The sequence below is a fragment of the Myotis nattereri genome, assembly GCF_964212035.1.
Source record: "Myotis nattereri genome assembly, chromosome: 9".
Lineage (NCBI taxonomy): Eukaryota > Metazoa > Chordata > Mammalia > Chiroptera > Vespertilionidae > Myotis > Myotis nattereri.
The window spans coordinates 4582781-4599674 of record NC_138084.1 but is presented as its reverse complement, the minus strand read 5'-3'; the positions used below and the strand labels follow the sequence as shown (position 1 = coordinate 4599674).

General features: G+C 61.8%; 1 protein-coding gene across 7 annotated transcripts in view; it reads left to right on the top strand.

Moving 5' to 3' along the window:
• Positions 1–16894, top strand: part of NRXN2 (neurexin 2) — a 96873-nt gene that overhangs the window by 74101 nt on the left and 5878 nt on the right. For 4 of the 7 annotated variants that reach the window (XM_081099782.1, XM_081099781.1, XM_081099786.1 and 1 more), the window contains 3 exons: positions 3778–3867; positions 7077–7402; positions 9418–9496. In XM_081099782.1, the coding sequence (XP_080955908.1) occupies positions 3778–3867; positions 7077–7402; positions 9418–9496 (495 nt within the window). The remainder of the gene's footprint in view (positions 1–3777; positions 3868–7076; positions 7403–9417; positions 9497–16894) is intronic. The other 3 variants (XM_081099783.1, XM_081099785.1, XM_081099787.1) reach the window with 1 other exon arrangement.

Sequence of the window (16894 nt, the reverse complement as noted above, 5' to 3'; positions counted from 1 at the left end):
CATTCAGCAAACCCTTATTGATGGCCTACTAGGCGTCAGGCCCTGCGCTAGGCCCTGGGGACGCAGCGGTGAGGGGACGCAGCCCCGCGTGCAGGGGGTTTGCCGTGTTGGGGGCGGACAGGCGAGCACAGGGATGCAAACTGACCAGTTCAAGTGTGTGGCGCTGTGGTGGCCGAGGACAAACCAAGGTCTGAGGGGCACAGTGGAGGGACAGGGATGAGGACATGAAAGAAACGAGGCAGCAGAGACCCTGCAAGGTCCTGAGGGAGGCAGAGAAAGGCCTGGGAGTGCGAGGCGGCCAGCGGAGCCGCGGGGGGACAGGGACATAGTCCCTGAGCCACAGCAAAGACCAAGGCTGCTCCCGCGGTGATGCAGAGCGGGATATGCAGACGCTGTCGCACAGACCAGCAGCGCGGGGTGGACAGCCTCGGAGGAGAGGAACAGAGCTCAGTGCGGAGCTAGGGAGGGCGGGGACACGGAGCCACCGCGGGGAGGACCACAGGAGCGCAGGCGTGGAGATGCGGGCCGAGCGACCTGCAGTCACACACAGGAGTGCGGACGGAGGCAGAGGGCGCCTGCAGCCTCAGTTCCTCTCTCAGGCAGCAGTGACCGTCGAGGTGGAGGCAGGGCAGCTGCCCCAGGCTGACCTAGAGGGGCAAGAGCAGAAGGACAGTGAGGGGTGCAGGTACGAACCCTCACGGGTCCACTTATGCTGGAAGAAAGATGCCAGTGTCAGCTCACAGCTCACCATCATGCAAGCTTTACCCAAACATGGGGAGCCTCATGGCCACGAATAAGTATAGAGGCCGTGGTCACACGGGCCAGCCCCTGGCACCTGAGTGACTGCGGATACTCCTACGGTGGCGGATACTCCTACGGTCAGGCCGGCACAAGGGCACACAGCGCTGCGGGGGGCGGGGGGCGGCCTGCTCCAAGGCCCTGGGCGAGTGTGAGTCACTCAGACACACAGCGCTCCTGTGCTAAGTCCCACCCGTGCGCAGACACCACAGGTGTCTGTGTGGGTGTGATCGCCCCGTGGGCATCAGGCTTGTCTCTCTGTGTCAGCCACACACACATCAGAGCAATCTTTGTAGTAGTGAAGACGCAGCCTGTGTGGACAGGGCAGGACGGGGCAGGAAGGCCTCAGCGCAGGGAGTCACGGCTCAGGTCCTGAGCTTCTCCCGCAGAGCCCAGCGGGCCAGGGCCAGGTGGGAGGAGTCGCGCCTGCCCTCCTGGGCTCGGGCCCCTGCCTGAGGGTGGGGGACCCCTCACCTGCAAAGCAGAGTAACCTGAGGGCTGGTGGCTGCCTGTGCGCACGGTGAGCAGATCCCCGTCACAGGGGTCGCCCCGAGCGCACAGCAGGCCGGGTTCGCGTGTGCGCGGCCCACAGCCTGGCCCGGGACGCGGAGGGAGCACCGAGACCAGCTCAGGGACCTGGAGGCAGCAGCACCTGCTCCTCCTCCTGGGTCTCCTGCTCGCAAGCGTGTGGCCTTGGACGAGCCGTCTGGCCTCTGAATCTCAGGTGCCACCTCTGAAAGTGGGCGTCATCCTCCGCACGGCGATGCTGCGAGGACCCTGAGATACGCCCGGAGAGCGCTAGGGTGTGAGGCCAGAGGAGGGCTCACCGACAGCTTTTGTCAGGCGTTACTGCTCAGTGAGGCGCACGGACGGTCTTCCTTTCCTCTCGGGACACACACGGACACAAACATAGACACACAGCCACACACGGGTATCCCAGCACAGGTGGGTCCCTGAATGCCTGCTGCCCTCTGCCCTGCACATGCGCCTCCCTCCCCCCTCCCTCCCTGACTCCCGCTGGCCACACCTCCTCTCCTCTTCAGTGTCTTCCTGGGCCCCTCCCCCCCACCCCAGGAGCGATGCCCGTGCCCCTGTGGCAGAGCACAGAGCTCTGCTAGTCACCAGCAGCCTCCCTGTGTGGCCGGGGCTCCTGCTGGGCAAGGGCCAGGCCTTCATCTTTCCGTCCCTGATACCCAGCCCAGGACAGAGTGGCACCAAGGGAAGTTTGTTGAGTGACTAAAGGAACGAATGGTCCATTTTTTTTTTTTAATATATTTTATTGATTTTTTACAGAGAGGAAGGGAGAGAGATAGAGAGTTAGAAACATCGATGAGAGAGAAACATCGATCAGCTGCCTCCTGCACATCCCCCACTGGGGAAGTGCCTGCAACCCAGGTACATGCCCTTGACCGGAATCGAACCTGGGACCTTTTAGTCCGCAGGCCGACGCTCTATCCGCTGAGCCAAACCGGCTTTGGCGAATGGTCCATTTTTTACTTAAACCTGAGTGACCTGAATATGTAGGGAAGGCAGTGTCTCATTGCCTCATGGTCACCCAGGGGGGCAGCACCATGCACACGTGGACACGTGGGGTGCTCCTTCGAGGGGGGTGCACTCAGGCAGGCCCAGGCCTAGGTGTTGCTGGGCAGGCGAGCGCAGCTGTGCAGCGGGAGGTGGGGGGAAAGCCTCCACCACCCAGGGTGCAGGTTGCTATACGGCATGTAAGTGGTTTCAATGGGAGGAGCGGCCAGACTCCCAAAGGAAATCATTTCCATTCCCATGGCTGCCGACTGGGATCACCCACAGCCCACGGCGAGGGAGAGCTCACAGAACTCCCAGGCACACTGACAGACGCCCCTCCACAGACACACACACACACACACACACACACACACCCCTTCCTGCCCCAGGGCCTGCAGAATGGTGAGTGGAGAGAGGAGCAGGCGCACAGCCAGGGGACCAGCTGAGGACAGAGAAGGTGCAGGCGAGGGCCTGTGGGGGGCAGCCTGTGGAGAAAGGCCGGAGTGAGCGGGGTCAGGAGGTCAGGAGCGGGCCGGGTCCGCAGGGCAGAAGGGCCAGGGGACCTGAGCAGAGGAGCCTGAGGGTCTTGGCATGGAGCTGAGGTGCCGCCAGGCAGAGGACTGCAGGTGCCACAGGGCGGAAGCCTGGGTGGGGGAAGGGGGGTGGAAGAGGAGGTGAGATGGCAGGAGAGTGGAGAGAAGGGCAGCAGGGTGGGCGGGCTGCTGGGTAGGATCCAGGCACCACGCTGAGGTCACCTCTGGAGGGGGGGCGGGGGGGGGGGACCTCAGCGCCTGCAGTGAGAGCAGTGGTGGGCTTGGGCTCCTGGTCGGTGCAGGGGGGTTAGGGTAGAAGCTGGGGGTGGGGTGGGGTGGGGTGGAGGGGGGAGGGGGAGATGAAGGGAATGCTGGGATTGAGCAGGAGGGGAAAGGGAGCTGAGGCTGGCGTGGAGAAGTGTTTTTTAAATCTCACTGTTAAATGAGTGTGTCGGGCCACCCCCCTAAATGCCGCATAAACCCCTGCTTAACCTGCCCTCCCCGTCTAAACGCCCTCTAAATGCAGTAACCAGCCAGGCCACTGAGGCCTCGCCCCCTGACTTAAACCTGCTAAACGCCCCTCCCACCCGCTGCCCCTCTCTGGGATCGGGAGGGAAGAGGGCCACAGCTTGAGCGCAGATAAACCTGTTTAACCTCTGACCTTTGACCTCCAGCTGCCTTTTCTTTCATCCCCTTTCCTTTTCTTCTTTGTCCTTCCGTTTCTTTGGGTCGCTCCTGCCCGCAGGGTGGGCTGGCTCTGGATGGGAGCCTGGGGAGGGCGGGAGGACCAGGGGCCCATTTCTCCTCCCCCTGCCCGGGGGATGTGGCCGCTTTGCTGAGTCTCTTGAGAAATGCGTGATTACTTTTCTAACGCCTTTGGACTTCGCCGCCTGAGAAACCTACTGTCTTTCTAAACTTTTCCAAGGAAACTTTGATAACGAGCGCCTGGCGATTGCTAGACAGAGAATCCCCTACCGGCTTGGTCGAGTAGTAGATGAGTGGCTGCTCGACAAAGGTAATTAACCAGAATTAATTAATTAATTAATTAATTAACTTTAAAAACACTATCTTAAAGGTGCAGAGCTCTCTCTTCCCCCATCCGAGCCTTCCCCCTCGCCCACCCCGAGTGAAGGGACTCTTGTCCCCCCGGGTGGGTGCCCCCTTCTCTCTGCAGTCAAGGGTCTGTCCAGGGAGTGCTGGTTCGGGCAGGGGCGGGGGTTCTCCTCCAAGAGCGCTTGTCCGTCTAGGCCTGGGCTGCGACTGGGTTACCTGTGACGCCTGACCCCCTGGGAAAGCAGGCTGGAGTGCAGGGGAGGGAGGTCAGCGCAGGCTGTCCGAGGGCCAGCTGAGGGCCGCCGTGAGCGAGGAGCAGGGAGGCTTCAGGGAGCAGGAAGGGCTGATCCTAGGACCCAAAGGAGGGTAGGAAGACTGCCCCAGGGTCATCTGAGGAGGAAAGGAAAATGGGGGCCTCAGATCCTACTGGAAAGGACCCCCAAGAAAGTGGCAGTGGGCCCCTCTCTGCAGTGGACCTGCCGTGGTCTAGAAGGGCCCTCAGAGGTAGTGGAGTTGGGGGGAGAGGAGGGCAGAGGGGCAGGGGGAGCCGTCCCACGGGCGTCCGCACCAGGGGCGTCGGCGTGGAGGCTGCTTTGTCACCGAGGGAAGTTGGGGCCACGGACCAAGCCATCCCATTCCCTTTGGAGGGGGGCGAGCTCTGTACCTCTAAGGCTAAACTCTAGGGGGGAGCATAACTGTTAAACCTCCATCTAACCAGCTGATAACTGTGCTTTTAAATGTCACTGGGGCCTTCCCCAACTAAACCCCCAAATGTCACTTCCAGCCCCCACGCAGCCCGCGGGGACTAAACATGCTGATAACCAGACGCGATAAATCCGAAGCAGGACAAAAAGTTAAAGGGACTGTCACGGGCATCGCTAAAACCTGCAGCCCCAGCCGCACTGACCCTCCAGCGGGGCGAACTTTAACCCTTTGAGGAGTTCATGGCAGGCGGGGCCGAGGGGCCACGTTTGCTAACCTAGTAGCTTCCTCTCCGTTACCACCTCCCTCTCCCGGAATTAGAGGCTAAGGGAGCAGCTTGGGCTGAGGCTGGGACAACTTGTGACCCCAAGGGGTCGGGAGAGCAGGACGGGCCCGGGTGGGGGGATGGTCTCCTGGTCCAGGTGGGGAAGAGCGGGCGATGGGAGCTCACCCTTCCTTCCCCAGCTGCGTGGTCACACCTTCTCTTTAGGCCTCTGCCTCCTCTCCTAGCAAGTGAAGGACTGGCTCGATCTAGAGTTTCCCCAGCTGTGGAAGGAGGGCTCTCCCTTTGTGTGGCCTTGGGGGAGAGGGTCAAGACTGGCCCTCCCGAGCCTCAGCTCCCTCCCGGGGAGACAGGCCGCCCCCCGGCCTCCCCCCCGACCCCCCGGCCTCCCTCACAGGTGCCTGAGGGTGAGATGCAGCAGGCACAGCAGGTATTGGAGGGGAAGGCTTGGCATCCTTGGAGGGATTATGCTGTCAGCACCTGGCACGTGGTCGGTGCTCAATAAATATTTACTGAATGAATCAGTTTTCCAGTTTCAAAATGTGTCCCGGGAAGCACGGGCCCCAGGGGATGCCTCGCGAGAGGAGGCTTGCGAGCCGAGCTCTCCCGCTTGGAGGTGAACAGGAACGTGGTCCCCGAGGGCTCTGCGAAGCCCCATGAGAGAGAAACCGCTGCTTATCTGTGCAATACACTTCCCCAGCGTGTCTGCCGGCTGTGGACCCGCCCCTCCCCGTTTTTCTCGTGGTGCTTGTGCCTGGGAGGAAGCCCCGGACACGGGGACCCTCCTGGGTCTGGTGTTCCAGTTGCCATCACTGGCGCTCAGCTTCTCGGGGCTCCGGCCCCCCGACTTGTAAGATGGAGGTGCTGCCCCAGGCTGAGTGCGGTGCTGGGCAGTGGGAGGTGCTGCAGGAGGAGGGGCCGAACAGGGGGGCCGAGCAGACACAGCCCCGGCCAGTCTCCGGCCAGAGGCCACACGGGGGTGGGGGGGTGGTGTCCCCGGCATGCGTGTTTTCACAGGGAGACCGGGTTTCACAAGTTGGACTGTCCTCAGCCCGGGCTTGGGGGCAGGGCGTCAGCACTAACTCTAAACCAGATCGCTAACGAGGCACTAACCAGAGGCTAACAAGGGCTAAGCCAGGTCTTAAACCCCCCAGCGCCAGCAGCCCATGGTCCCCGGAGCCGGGGGCAGCGTCGAGTTCCTCTGCCCCCCTCCCTCCCCAAAATAAGCAAAACCAAAACCGAAGTTAAATCTAAACTTAAACATAATAAATATCTTTTCTAAAAACCAAACCAAAGCAACAAACTCAGAGGGTTAAACCGACCCCCAGATCCATTAAAATCAAAGGAACAGCAGAAGCCCACCCCGGTGGGAGCTTGGAGGGGTAGCCGCTGAGTGAGGAGTGACTTGGAGCTGGAGCGGTTTGCTTTTCTGGCTGTGAGCGAGCGAAGAAAGGTCCCTTTAACGTTTTCCATCTCTGTGCTTGCACGTCCTGGCGGGGAGGCCTCTGCGCTCCAGGGCCCGATCCGGGCGGGGCAGTGCCTGGGCCTGGGGAGGAGAGTGGGAGCCTGGCCAGAGGTCTGCGGGCCTGGCAGTGCCTGGGAGGGCAGAGTGAGGTCCTGGCGGCTTCTGCCACCCTCACGCATCCTCCTCACGCATCCTCCTCATGCACTGTCCAGTCCGCCCTCTGCCCTGACACGCACTCGCACCAACACTGACGCAGCCTGCGGCCTCCTGTCTTGGCCTCTGCGCCTCTCTCTGCCGCTTCCAGGGCCTCCGGGCCGGGGCTGGATGCTGGGTGTGGGGCACTTGGGGAAGCAGATATGGCAGATGGGGATGGGAGCAGGAGAGGAGAGGAGAGGAGAACAGGGGAGAGGGGGATGGGAAGGCCAGGGCATGAGCATGGTGAGGGGGGCGCTGGCTCCCTTCCCAGCCCCTGTGTGCCCTGGACCCTCCCCCCTGGGGTCCCACTGGCTGGGCTGTGGCTGTGGCTGACAAGGACTTTCCCTTTGGTCTCTGCCCTTCCTCGTGTCTCCCTCTCTCCCTTCCCCCACTTGCTGGTTTCCACCTCAACTCCCTTCCCTCCCCTGACTCTTCTCCATTCTCCCTTCCTTTCCTGGTCTCCCCCCACTGCCTGTCCCTCCTCTATCTGTCACCCTTGCCCGCGCCCCCCCCCCCCCGACCCCAGGCCGCCAGCTGACCATCTTCAACAGCCAGGCTGCCATCAAGATCGGGGGCCGGGACCAGGGCCGCCCCTTCCAGGGCCAGGTGTCCGGCCTCTACTACAATGGGCTCAAGGTGCTGGCGCTGGCCGCCGAGAGCGACCCCAACGTGCGGACCGAGGGCCACCTGCGCCTGGTGGGGGAGGGGCCGTCCGTGCTGCTCAGTGCGGAGACCACGGCCACCACCCTGCTGGCCGACATGGCCACCACCATCATGGAGACCACCACCACCATGGCCACCACCACCACCCGCCGGGGCCGCTCCCCCACGCTGAGGGACAGCACCACCCAGGTGAGGCCCCGCCCCCCGCGGGCAGACCAGTGGCAGGGCTCTGGGTGGGGCACCCGGGGAGGGTCCGAGGGCCTGGGATCCTTGTGGTGGTGACGGCTCTGGTGAAGCGGCCAAGGTCTCCTTTCATGACGTGTCCTTTGCCCTGGCGACCCCGATGGAGGTGCCCACTATTTCTAGGGGACCGTCCCCAGAGCTGAGGGGCGGTTTGGTACCCAGCTAGACCAGGGAAGACTACCCCCACTTAAGAGGGAGGAAGTCTGAACTGGGGGGGAGGGCGGAATGACCCTTCTGCCCATTGGTAATGGAAGCCATGCCCAGTGCTGTGGGCAGCTGGTGGAGACGTGGACCAGATGGCATTGCTCTGGGCACAGAGGTGGCAGCACTAGAGGAATAGTGGTTCACGGGCATGGCAGCCCCTGGAGGCTGGCGCGGGCCCAGAGCGGCCTCTGACTGTTGGAGACCCTGCAGGGGGCATGCAGGTCCGGGCCCTGCTTTCACACATCCTGTGACCCTGGGCCAGCATCGCCTGTCGCAGCCTCGGTGCCCTCAGTGGGTGCGGGGGCTTCCCCTCCCAGTGCCCGCCCGCCTGCTCAGGTGCTTGGCCGGGCCAGGTCCTGCCCAGGGGTTTGTCTTCTCTGGTACCCAGAGGAGCAGCAGAAGGGGCAGGCCTGGGGAATGAGCCCCCCTGGGGCAGGCCTGGTGGCTAACGCCATCCAGCATGTGTGACTCACTGAGGCAGCCGGGGGGCCTGGCCTCGTTGTGGCCGCAAGGATTGTTGGTCCAGGGAGTGCGCGTACCCGGCACGTTGGACCTGGCTTGGTCACCCTGCCCCCTACCCAAGCTGCTCTGTCCCCCGCTGCTGTGGCTTTTGGGCCTCTGGGCCTAGAGGGACCTCTGTCCTCCCAGGCTGAGGGCGGGGTTCCGGCCGCATGGGGGCGTGCCCTGCCTCTGGCCTCTGTCCCTGAGGCCTGGGCTCCGTGAGCTCCAGGTCCCACTCGGCCAGTCTGTGCTGCAGGGACCCTGGGACTGGCTGACAGGCGGACCGTCCCTCCGCTCTGCCTTCGTTACCAAGAACACCCAGGGCCCTCGGACGCCAGGCCTTGCCCCAAGGGGCGGGGAGCCCTGGGAGAAAGGCCTTGCTTCCCCCAAGGTTGGGCATCCAACAAGCCCAGTGCCCTCAAACATGGGCCAGAAGAGCCTTCAGATGCAGTTGCGGGGTGATGGGCAGCAGCAGAGGGGGGACCCTGGGGCCATGGCTGTGGAGAGGGCCCCCAGGGGAGGCTGCCCAGCCCTTGGGTGAGGGCGGCAGTGTCTGAAGATCAGGGGGTGGGGATGAGGCAGGATCTAACTCCTCCCCTCCCCACCCCAGACTTCTCCCATCCTGACCTTCAGTCAGGCCCTCCCCCCACATCTGGCAGTCTCCCAGGCTCCCTTCCTGCCTGGACCCTGGGTTTCCCTCCCAGGGTCTTTTCCCCAACACCCCCAGAGGGCCCCCCTTACACTCACTCATCTTGGGGATTCTCTTTCTTTGCAATCAGGAGACAAAATGCTGACAAAGTCGACTCCCGTTGTCATGACAACCACAGCCCTAATTATTGTGTGCAGCCTGGTTCCCCGGCTCAGGGAAGGGGGTTGGGAGAGAGATGAGGGTGATGGGGTTGTCAGGCTGGAGCTAAGGAGCCCCCCAGGCCCTGCTCCCCGTCTCAGCCCCTGCTGGCCTCCAGAGGCCCCTGATGGTGGGGACCTTGCCTGAGCCCTGAGGTCCCAGGTGTGTCCAGTCTCCCCAGATGCCCAGGAGCTGAGGGGAGCCGCTGCAGGGCGTGCTGTTTACTCTCCCTTTGCAACGAGGGAAATGAAGGCCCAGGTTACCCAAGTGATGACAGAGCTGGGCACGGACCAGGGTGTGGTCTCAGCCCAGGACCCCTAACCATGTGCCATCCTATACCTCAAGAGGTGGGGGTCTGCTGACCCACCTGTACCCCTCTTCTTTCCCCCACCCCTCCTCTCACCCCCAGAACACAGATGACCTCCTGGTGGCCTCGGCTGAGTGTCCGAGCGATGACGAGGACCTGGAGGAGTGTGAGCCCAGTACTGGTGAGTGCCTTTCCCCCCTCCCCTGCCCCGGGCCCACTGTGACAGTGACGGGAGGGGGGTGACTGTCCCTGCCACCTGGCCAAGCCCAAGGGGCCTGCTGCCAGCCCTTAGCTTTCCCTGATAGCTCCTCTCCCTACTGCCCCCCCCCCCCCCCGCCCCCCAGGTCCCTCAAGTGCCCTCCGGTGAGGCAGTTGGTGTTTGGTGCCCCAGCCCTCAGAGGTAGCCGGGTCCTTAGCTTGGGGTCTGGGGTTGAGAGCCAAGGGAGGCTGGGAGGGAAAGAGGGAGACCTTTCCCTAGAAAGCTGAGTGACTGCAGCTCCCATGAGCCCTGGGGGAGAGGGGATGGGGAATGCAGGTTTAAGAACTACAACTCCCATCAGCTCTTGGGTCCAGAACTGCAACTCCCATCAGTCCCTGAGCCTGGTGTTCTCTTGGTCACTAGTAGAGGAGGTTGCTGCTAGATCCTGAAGCTTCCTCATCCTCAGTCTCGGGGGGTGGCAGACATTCTGCCAGGGCTGCCAAGCCAAGCCAGGGCAGTAGCTGGATAGGAGGGCAGGGCTGGGAGGGAAGGCTTCCCGGGGGTGGCTGTCCAGCCTCTGCTTGCTCCTTCCAGCGCAGCCCCAGAGAGAGACCAGATTGGCAAAGCAAGGGTGGGCCTTGAGTGCCGACTGAGAACTGTGGGGCGGGGAGTGGCACAGGGGGTGCAAGAGCTGCTCAACTGAGCAGGTGGAGGGTGGCTGAGAGGAGCCGAGGTCCTGGTGCCTGAGGCTGAGGGTGGGAAAGGGGGAGGGACCAGATTTCCCATCCGGAGCAGGGGCCCTGCGCAGCCTGGCCCAGCCCACGGAGCACGCATCCCCTGCTTAGGTTTCCAGAGGCGTCTCCCGACGGCCTTCCAGCAGCTGGCACCTGGGCTGCTGGTACCGGGAGGCTGGAGGCTGGGCAGGTACATGCAGGCTCAGGGAGGTGATGTGGTCAGCCGAGGTGGACAGGGTGACCGGGGTCCATCCTGTGAACCTGGCCAGGGGGATGGGCCCGGGGGGTCTGCCAGCCCCAGAAAAGATGCTCACATGGAGGGTGGGCTACAACCACGGAAGGGGTATGGGTGGGGCCTTGCGGCAGTGGCTCAGCTTTTGGAGACCAAAGGTGGGGTTCTGGGGTGCAGGCCTTCACGCCCAGAGGCTGAGGCCCAACTGCCCTCTATGTCCCCCTGTAGACCAAAGCTGAGGGCATCTTTCTAGTGGCCCTGGGCCCCACGGCACTTGGGGAGCCCCAGGCTGCTGGGCTGCAAAGGCCCCCCCATGTGCAGCCAAGGGCCTGTGCTCTTGGAGCAGACGCCCTCCGCCCTCCACTGTGGAGTCCGCTCTGTGCGGCTGCTCCCTCCCTCGCACCCTCACACTGCACGTAGCGTTGGCATCGGGCAGCGGGAGCCCAGCACCCCTCCTCCACTGGCTTTATCCCTCCGACTCGTCACTCCCTGAGGTTTCCTGTGGGTGCCCGTGCCTCCGTGACGGTGACGGATGGTCCATGAGAGCCCTGGGGTAGGGCTCTGGGGTGCAGGGCTGCACTTGGCCCCACCTCGCGTGTTTGCACACGTGCGCTGTGTCCACACTCTGGGATGGGGACTGCCAGGGTGAGAGGAGGTGTCCAGGACCCCACAGAGGAGTGAGGACCAGGTGGCCACCACGCAGAGACAGGCTCCCTGGGCCACACCAGGGCCACACACTGTCCGCCGAGGTCCTAGCTTCCCAGCCCCAGCCCGACGAGTCTTCGAGGGGCCTCGTGTGATGCTGAGGGTGCAGGTGGCTGTGCTGGGAGGAGGGGATGAGGAAGGGCTGAGGGGACTGCACTGATTGCTGACAGCTCTGCCTGGGAAAAGGACTGCGTACGTGGTGGAGGTGAAAGGGATAGAAGTCAGCAGGTAGGGGGAGGGTGGTGGGCTAGCCTGGCTCCCAGCTTTAAAGTAAGAGAGAGAGAAGACAGAATGCACGCTGAGCCCCCGGAGGAAACCCACAGAAGCCACAGGCTCCCCAGACACGTGTCACCCGCCTGCACTTGAAATGCTTCAGGTTGGACTCTTGTCATCCTGATGGGGGGCCAGGCAAGGACCAGGACAACTGCAGGGTTCCCCAGGCGGATCCAGATCAGGCTGCCCACTGCAGGCTTTTGCTCTGGCACAGGACCAGGCCTCCTCGGGCCCGAGGTCAGCATTGGAGGTGGAGGCGGCCTGCGGGAGACTGTGGCTGCCAGGGGCTGAGCCCAGGATGTTTGCACCCCTTCCGCCTGTCAGATCCTCCTCTCTGGGTCCAGGTGTGAAGCCCAGGATCATCCCCGCTCATCTTTCCACCCTTTCCCATGACCTGAGCCTGCACAGACCCCAGGCTCCATGGCCCCTCCCCTAGCTGGGTGAGACCATCACCTAACACGGTCATTTTACCTGAGGTTGGCAGCCCTGTCACAAAGGGTATTGCTTGCTGGACGCAGTGTTTACATTCTTTGTGTGGGTGTGCCTTCGGATGCACTCCCAGTGGGTAACGGACCCACCGCCCCGCAGTCTCAGCGCCTGACCCACACACTGCTGCGGGCCTGGCCACTGTAGGGATCTGAGTTTGCCCGCAGGAAGCGCCTGGCTCACATCCATACGCACGCACAAGTCTGGCCAGAGGCACGCATGAGCACATCCATGCACATGTTTACGGACCTACCAGCAAGCTCACATGTGTCCACTTCCACAGGTACATGCATGTGTTCAAAACTAGAAGAGCACATGCCATTTGTACCCAGACCAACAGAGGCACACACATGTACTCAGCTACAGTCTTGCACATGTGTGCTTAGAGCTCCAAATATATGTACACATAGGCGTGGACTCACAGATGCCCACCTGCTCAGACCCACAGTTTCATACCCAGGGGCTCAGCCACACAAAGATGCACATGCAGCGTGTCTTGAATGCACCACAGCACTTGCATGTGCTCAGAGCTGCACATACATGTGCAGACCCACTGTGGCACGCTCGCGCACACATCTGTCGAGGCATGCACAATTCCTCATGCATATTCAGAGCACATGAGTGTACATGTACGAATGAGCTGTTAGTCTGAACTGAGGTGAGCCTCTCAGGCTCTCTCCTGGCCAGTGGGGGAGGGGTGCCGGTCTGTAAGTCAGAACAAAAGTGTGCAAGGACATGGATCCCTGGATCTGGGCACACAGAGCCTCCCTGGAACGTGCACACGTTACCTCGTGGTCACCGTGCAGGTGCATTTGTGTGCACACAGACACGCTCTGTGGGAATGAGTGCACATGCTAGATCTATAGGAGCACTCGCATATTTCAGACACGATGCTCTTGTATGTTCAGGCCTGAGCATGTACACACACGTACGTGCTCAGAGCCATCGAGGCACATACATATACATGTCCTCAGATTCACAGAATTCCACATCCATGCTCAGCTCACAGGTGCACACATGTGCTCAGACCTTTACGATCCTACACACACACAGACTTCCAGCTGCTCACAGAGGTTTTAGAATTGCAGGTGCATGGATGCATGTTCAGAACAGCTACACACACAGTGTGCTCAGACCCGCCCAGGTACAGGTGCACACGTGCACAAACATGCAGGAATTCGGGCTCACAGCAGTGTACGTTTTAGCTCCTCCCAAGTACACACTTGTGCTCAGACCCTCAAAGGGATGCTCTCAGGTGCCTACATGTGCACTCATTCCCACAGAGCGTGTCTGTGTGCACACAGATGCACCTGTGCGGTGACCACGAGGTAACGTGTGCACATTCCAGGGAGGCTCTGTGTGCCCAGATCCAGGGATCCATGTCCTTGCACACTTTTGTTCTGACTTACAGACCGGCACCCCTCCCCGACTGGCCAGGAGAGAGCCTGAGAGGCTCACCTCAGCTCAGACTAACAGCTCCTTCATACATGTACACTCATGTGCTCAGAGACACACACACATGCTCAGACCCCTCAAGGCATGCATACACGTGCCAAGTCCCACAGTGATGCTCACATGCACACTCACACGGGTCTACATTGGCCCACACAGCTCCTATTGCACTTAAGCCGTGCAACTGCGTAGGGAGGGGTAGGCACATATTCTCGGACTCACACTGAGTTCAGATTCACGCAGGCACAGATGTGTTAAGGTAACACTAGTTCTATAACAGGTGCGCTGCACAACATCCGTGGTGTAACACAGATTTATTTCCCCGTCACGTGAACTTATGCACAAGTGTTCCTGTGTGCGGGCAGCTCTTCCCCAAGTGCAGACGCAGGGCCCAGGCTCCTTCCGTCTTGAAGCTGCTCCATCTTCACGGGGTGGCTTCCCGAGTGTGGGAGGCTCGCGAAGGGGCGGGTTTGTGGGCCAGGCCTGCGCGGGAGGTGCACGTGGCTCCTGCCGATTCTGCCCTTTGGAGCTGTCACATGGCACAACCTACCTTCCAGGAAGGCCGGGAGGTGTGGCCTTGCTGTGCCCCCAGGAGGAAGCAGACACAGAGAGTGACCAGCTAGTGATGTATTTGCTGCGTCTGGTTGTCAGGTCACCAATGATCCATTCCATTCTTCCCACCCACAGAGCACACCCACCCCTCCCCAAGGGGGACACCGAAAACCCACCCACTTAGGGCTGTGACCTCAAAGGTGAGGATGTCGGGGAGGTGGCCGCCCACTCCATGGGGCACTGGCCTGGCTCCTCGGCACCCATGTGGGGTCTGGCACCCACGAACTGATCTCACAGCTCAGCACACACCCAGAACACAGTGGTGGCCAGAGTCCCCACCGTCAACCTCCCACTCCAAAAGGGCAGTGGGAGGCGGCGGCGCCTGGCTCCCGGCTCCCAGCTCCTGGCTCCCGGCTCCCGGCTCCCGGCTCCCGGCCCAAAGAAGTCCACCAGCACAGAGCACAGGGCAGCGCCTGCGGTGGGCAGGGTCGTCCTTAAACCCCCCTCTGCTGCTGGGAGAAACGCCCTCTCCTCCGGGGCCCTGGCGCTCCCCCTGGAAGGCGCTTCCTGGTCTCCCCTCCCCAGGGCCATCTCTGCAGTGGGTGTCAGAGGGTGTCGGAGGAATGTCCTCTGGGGCCTGTAGCGTTGACATCCACTTCCGGCTCCTGCTTGTTTGAAAGGCCCCAAAGGTTGTGTTAAGGCTCACAGTGACAGTAGCCACACCCAGGGATCCTTCTAGACCAGCGGTTCTCAACCTTCCTAATGCCGCGGCCCTTTAATACAGTTCCTCACGTTGTGGTGACCCCCAATTTCAGTGTTACAAATTGAACATAAGTAAAGCATAGTGATTCATCACAAACACTATGTAATTATATATGTGTTTTCCGATGGTCTTAGGCGACCGCTGTGAAAGGGTCATTCGACCCCCAAAGGGGTCGCGACCCACAGGTTGGGAACCGCTGTTCTAGACCATTCCCAGCAGCTCACTTCCTGTTCCTGCGCCCAGGCCTGTCTTGACTTAGAGGTGACTGTCTTGAGGGCATTGACTCAGCAGTTGGTGGGAGGCGGCCACCCCGGGCTGGGCCGGGGCCGGGTGGAAGCTCCGGGCTGTGGTCCCCCAAAGCCGGTTTCTATCTTGTCTTACGACTTGGGGTTTGGGAGCAGCGGCTCCTCGGACACTTCAGGCCCCGCATTTCTGGGCCCCTCTCTTCCCTTCATCTCTGCAGCCCCACATTCTTGCCGGACTTTGCCTCCTGCTTGTCTATGTTACAAAAAGCAGGCGGCAAAGGCCGGCAGTCGCCCCGGCTTCTTTCCTGGCGCGGACCCCGGTGCCTCTGCCTCGGCACGGCCGCCTTCTGGTCATCAGGACGCTGGTGCCACAGCCTTGCAGCCGCGTCACCTGGCTCCTCTGTCCAGCCGCCGCTCCGTGTCCCTGGGTGGTTGCATGAGGGCCGCAGGCTCCGGTGGCACCATTTCTGGGGCAGTGCCTGTGAGAGCAGCATCCTTTTCTGTAACAGGTGCCCTAGGATCTCACTCCGACAAGGGAAGCTTCTACGCAGGGGAGGCCCCGGGCGCCTGACCAGCAGGCTCTGCCTCAAGGGCGCTTTGCGAATCCAGCCTCCTTCCATGTGGGGGCTCCCCCGTTTTCAACAGGTGGTCGCAGGGTCCCGGGAAGGAGGGGAAAGGCGTGGAGGGTCACGCACAGGAGGCTTTCACGGGCCGGTACTGCCACTGCTCAGTCACACGGCCACACCTAAGTGCGAGGGAATCTGGGAGGTTACTCTCGCTACCCAGCGGACGGGGAAAATGAGTTTGGGGAAAGAGGTGACCCCGGAAGCACAGGGCGTGCGCGCAGACCCGCGGGGCACGTCCACGCTTCCACACCTGCGCACACGAGCTCAGGCCAGAGCCAGGGGTTCGCTTATGTACACACATGTCTGTTCAGAGTCAGATTCGCTGACATGCGCACTCACATGCTCAGACCCATCGAGGTTCAGGTATGCACGTGCTCAGAGACACGCCCAGTGCCCAGAAGCAGGCCCTCGGAGGGTGTGTTCCTGCACATGTGCACACAAGCGCCTCCGTCTCTGACCTTGAATCCACCTTGATGCTTACCCTTGCTGGGCTGGCGTTTCCGGGGGGGGGAGGGGCCCTGTCCTTCAGGTCACGGCGCACGGTTACGCGGGTGGCTCTCTGCTGGATAAGGTGAGTGAGGGCTGAAGTCTAGCCAGCGCCCTGCTTGCCCAGCCGTGGGCCCTGGGCCCGGAGGGCGGGGCTGTGTTCACCAAGAGGACAGGATGCCTTTGTCCAATTGCACCCGAGATGCTGTTCGCACCTGCAGGCTGTGGCCGGCCAATGGCTGCCTTTTTTCTCATTTGCATCAAATGCCCTGTGGGCTACTGGCCTTGCCCTCAGCCTGGGCAGGGCACCTGGTGGTTGAGGCCTTAGCCAGCTGATTGCTTGGTTTCTGACATCCAGCCTCAGTTCTAGACACCCCTTTGGGGGTAGGTACATCCTGTTTGGTGGGAGTGGGATTCGTGGGTAGATTCCCAGTCAGGGCTCTTCTGTTCCCTAAAGGCAGCGGGGCTCAGCGTGTGGGCCTGCGATAGGGGGGTGAGGGGGGGTGGCTAGGGGAGGAGGTGCCTAGTGATGGCTGGTGGTCTCCTTGCCAGAAGGGAATCCTCTAGCAAGTGGAACTGAAATCCAGTTTCAGAGCAGAGGGGGTGGCATCCGTGGTAAGTGCACCTGCATTTCCCAAATGCCGCAGCTGCCTGGGGGAGGGGAGGGAAGGGAGGCTGCTGGCGTCCTTACCAGACCCGGGGCACCCCACCCAGCGTGCACCCTTGGTGTGGAGCTGCACCCAGGGTCCCAGGCACCAACATCTTTGTGAGTCTGCACCCCCACATGCTCAGCGGGAGGGGCGGCCTGGGGAGCCCCCAGTTAGAC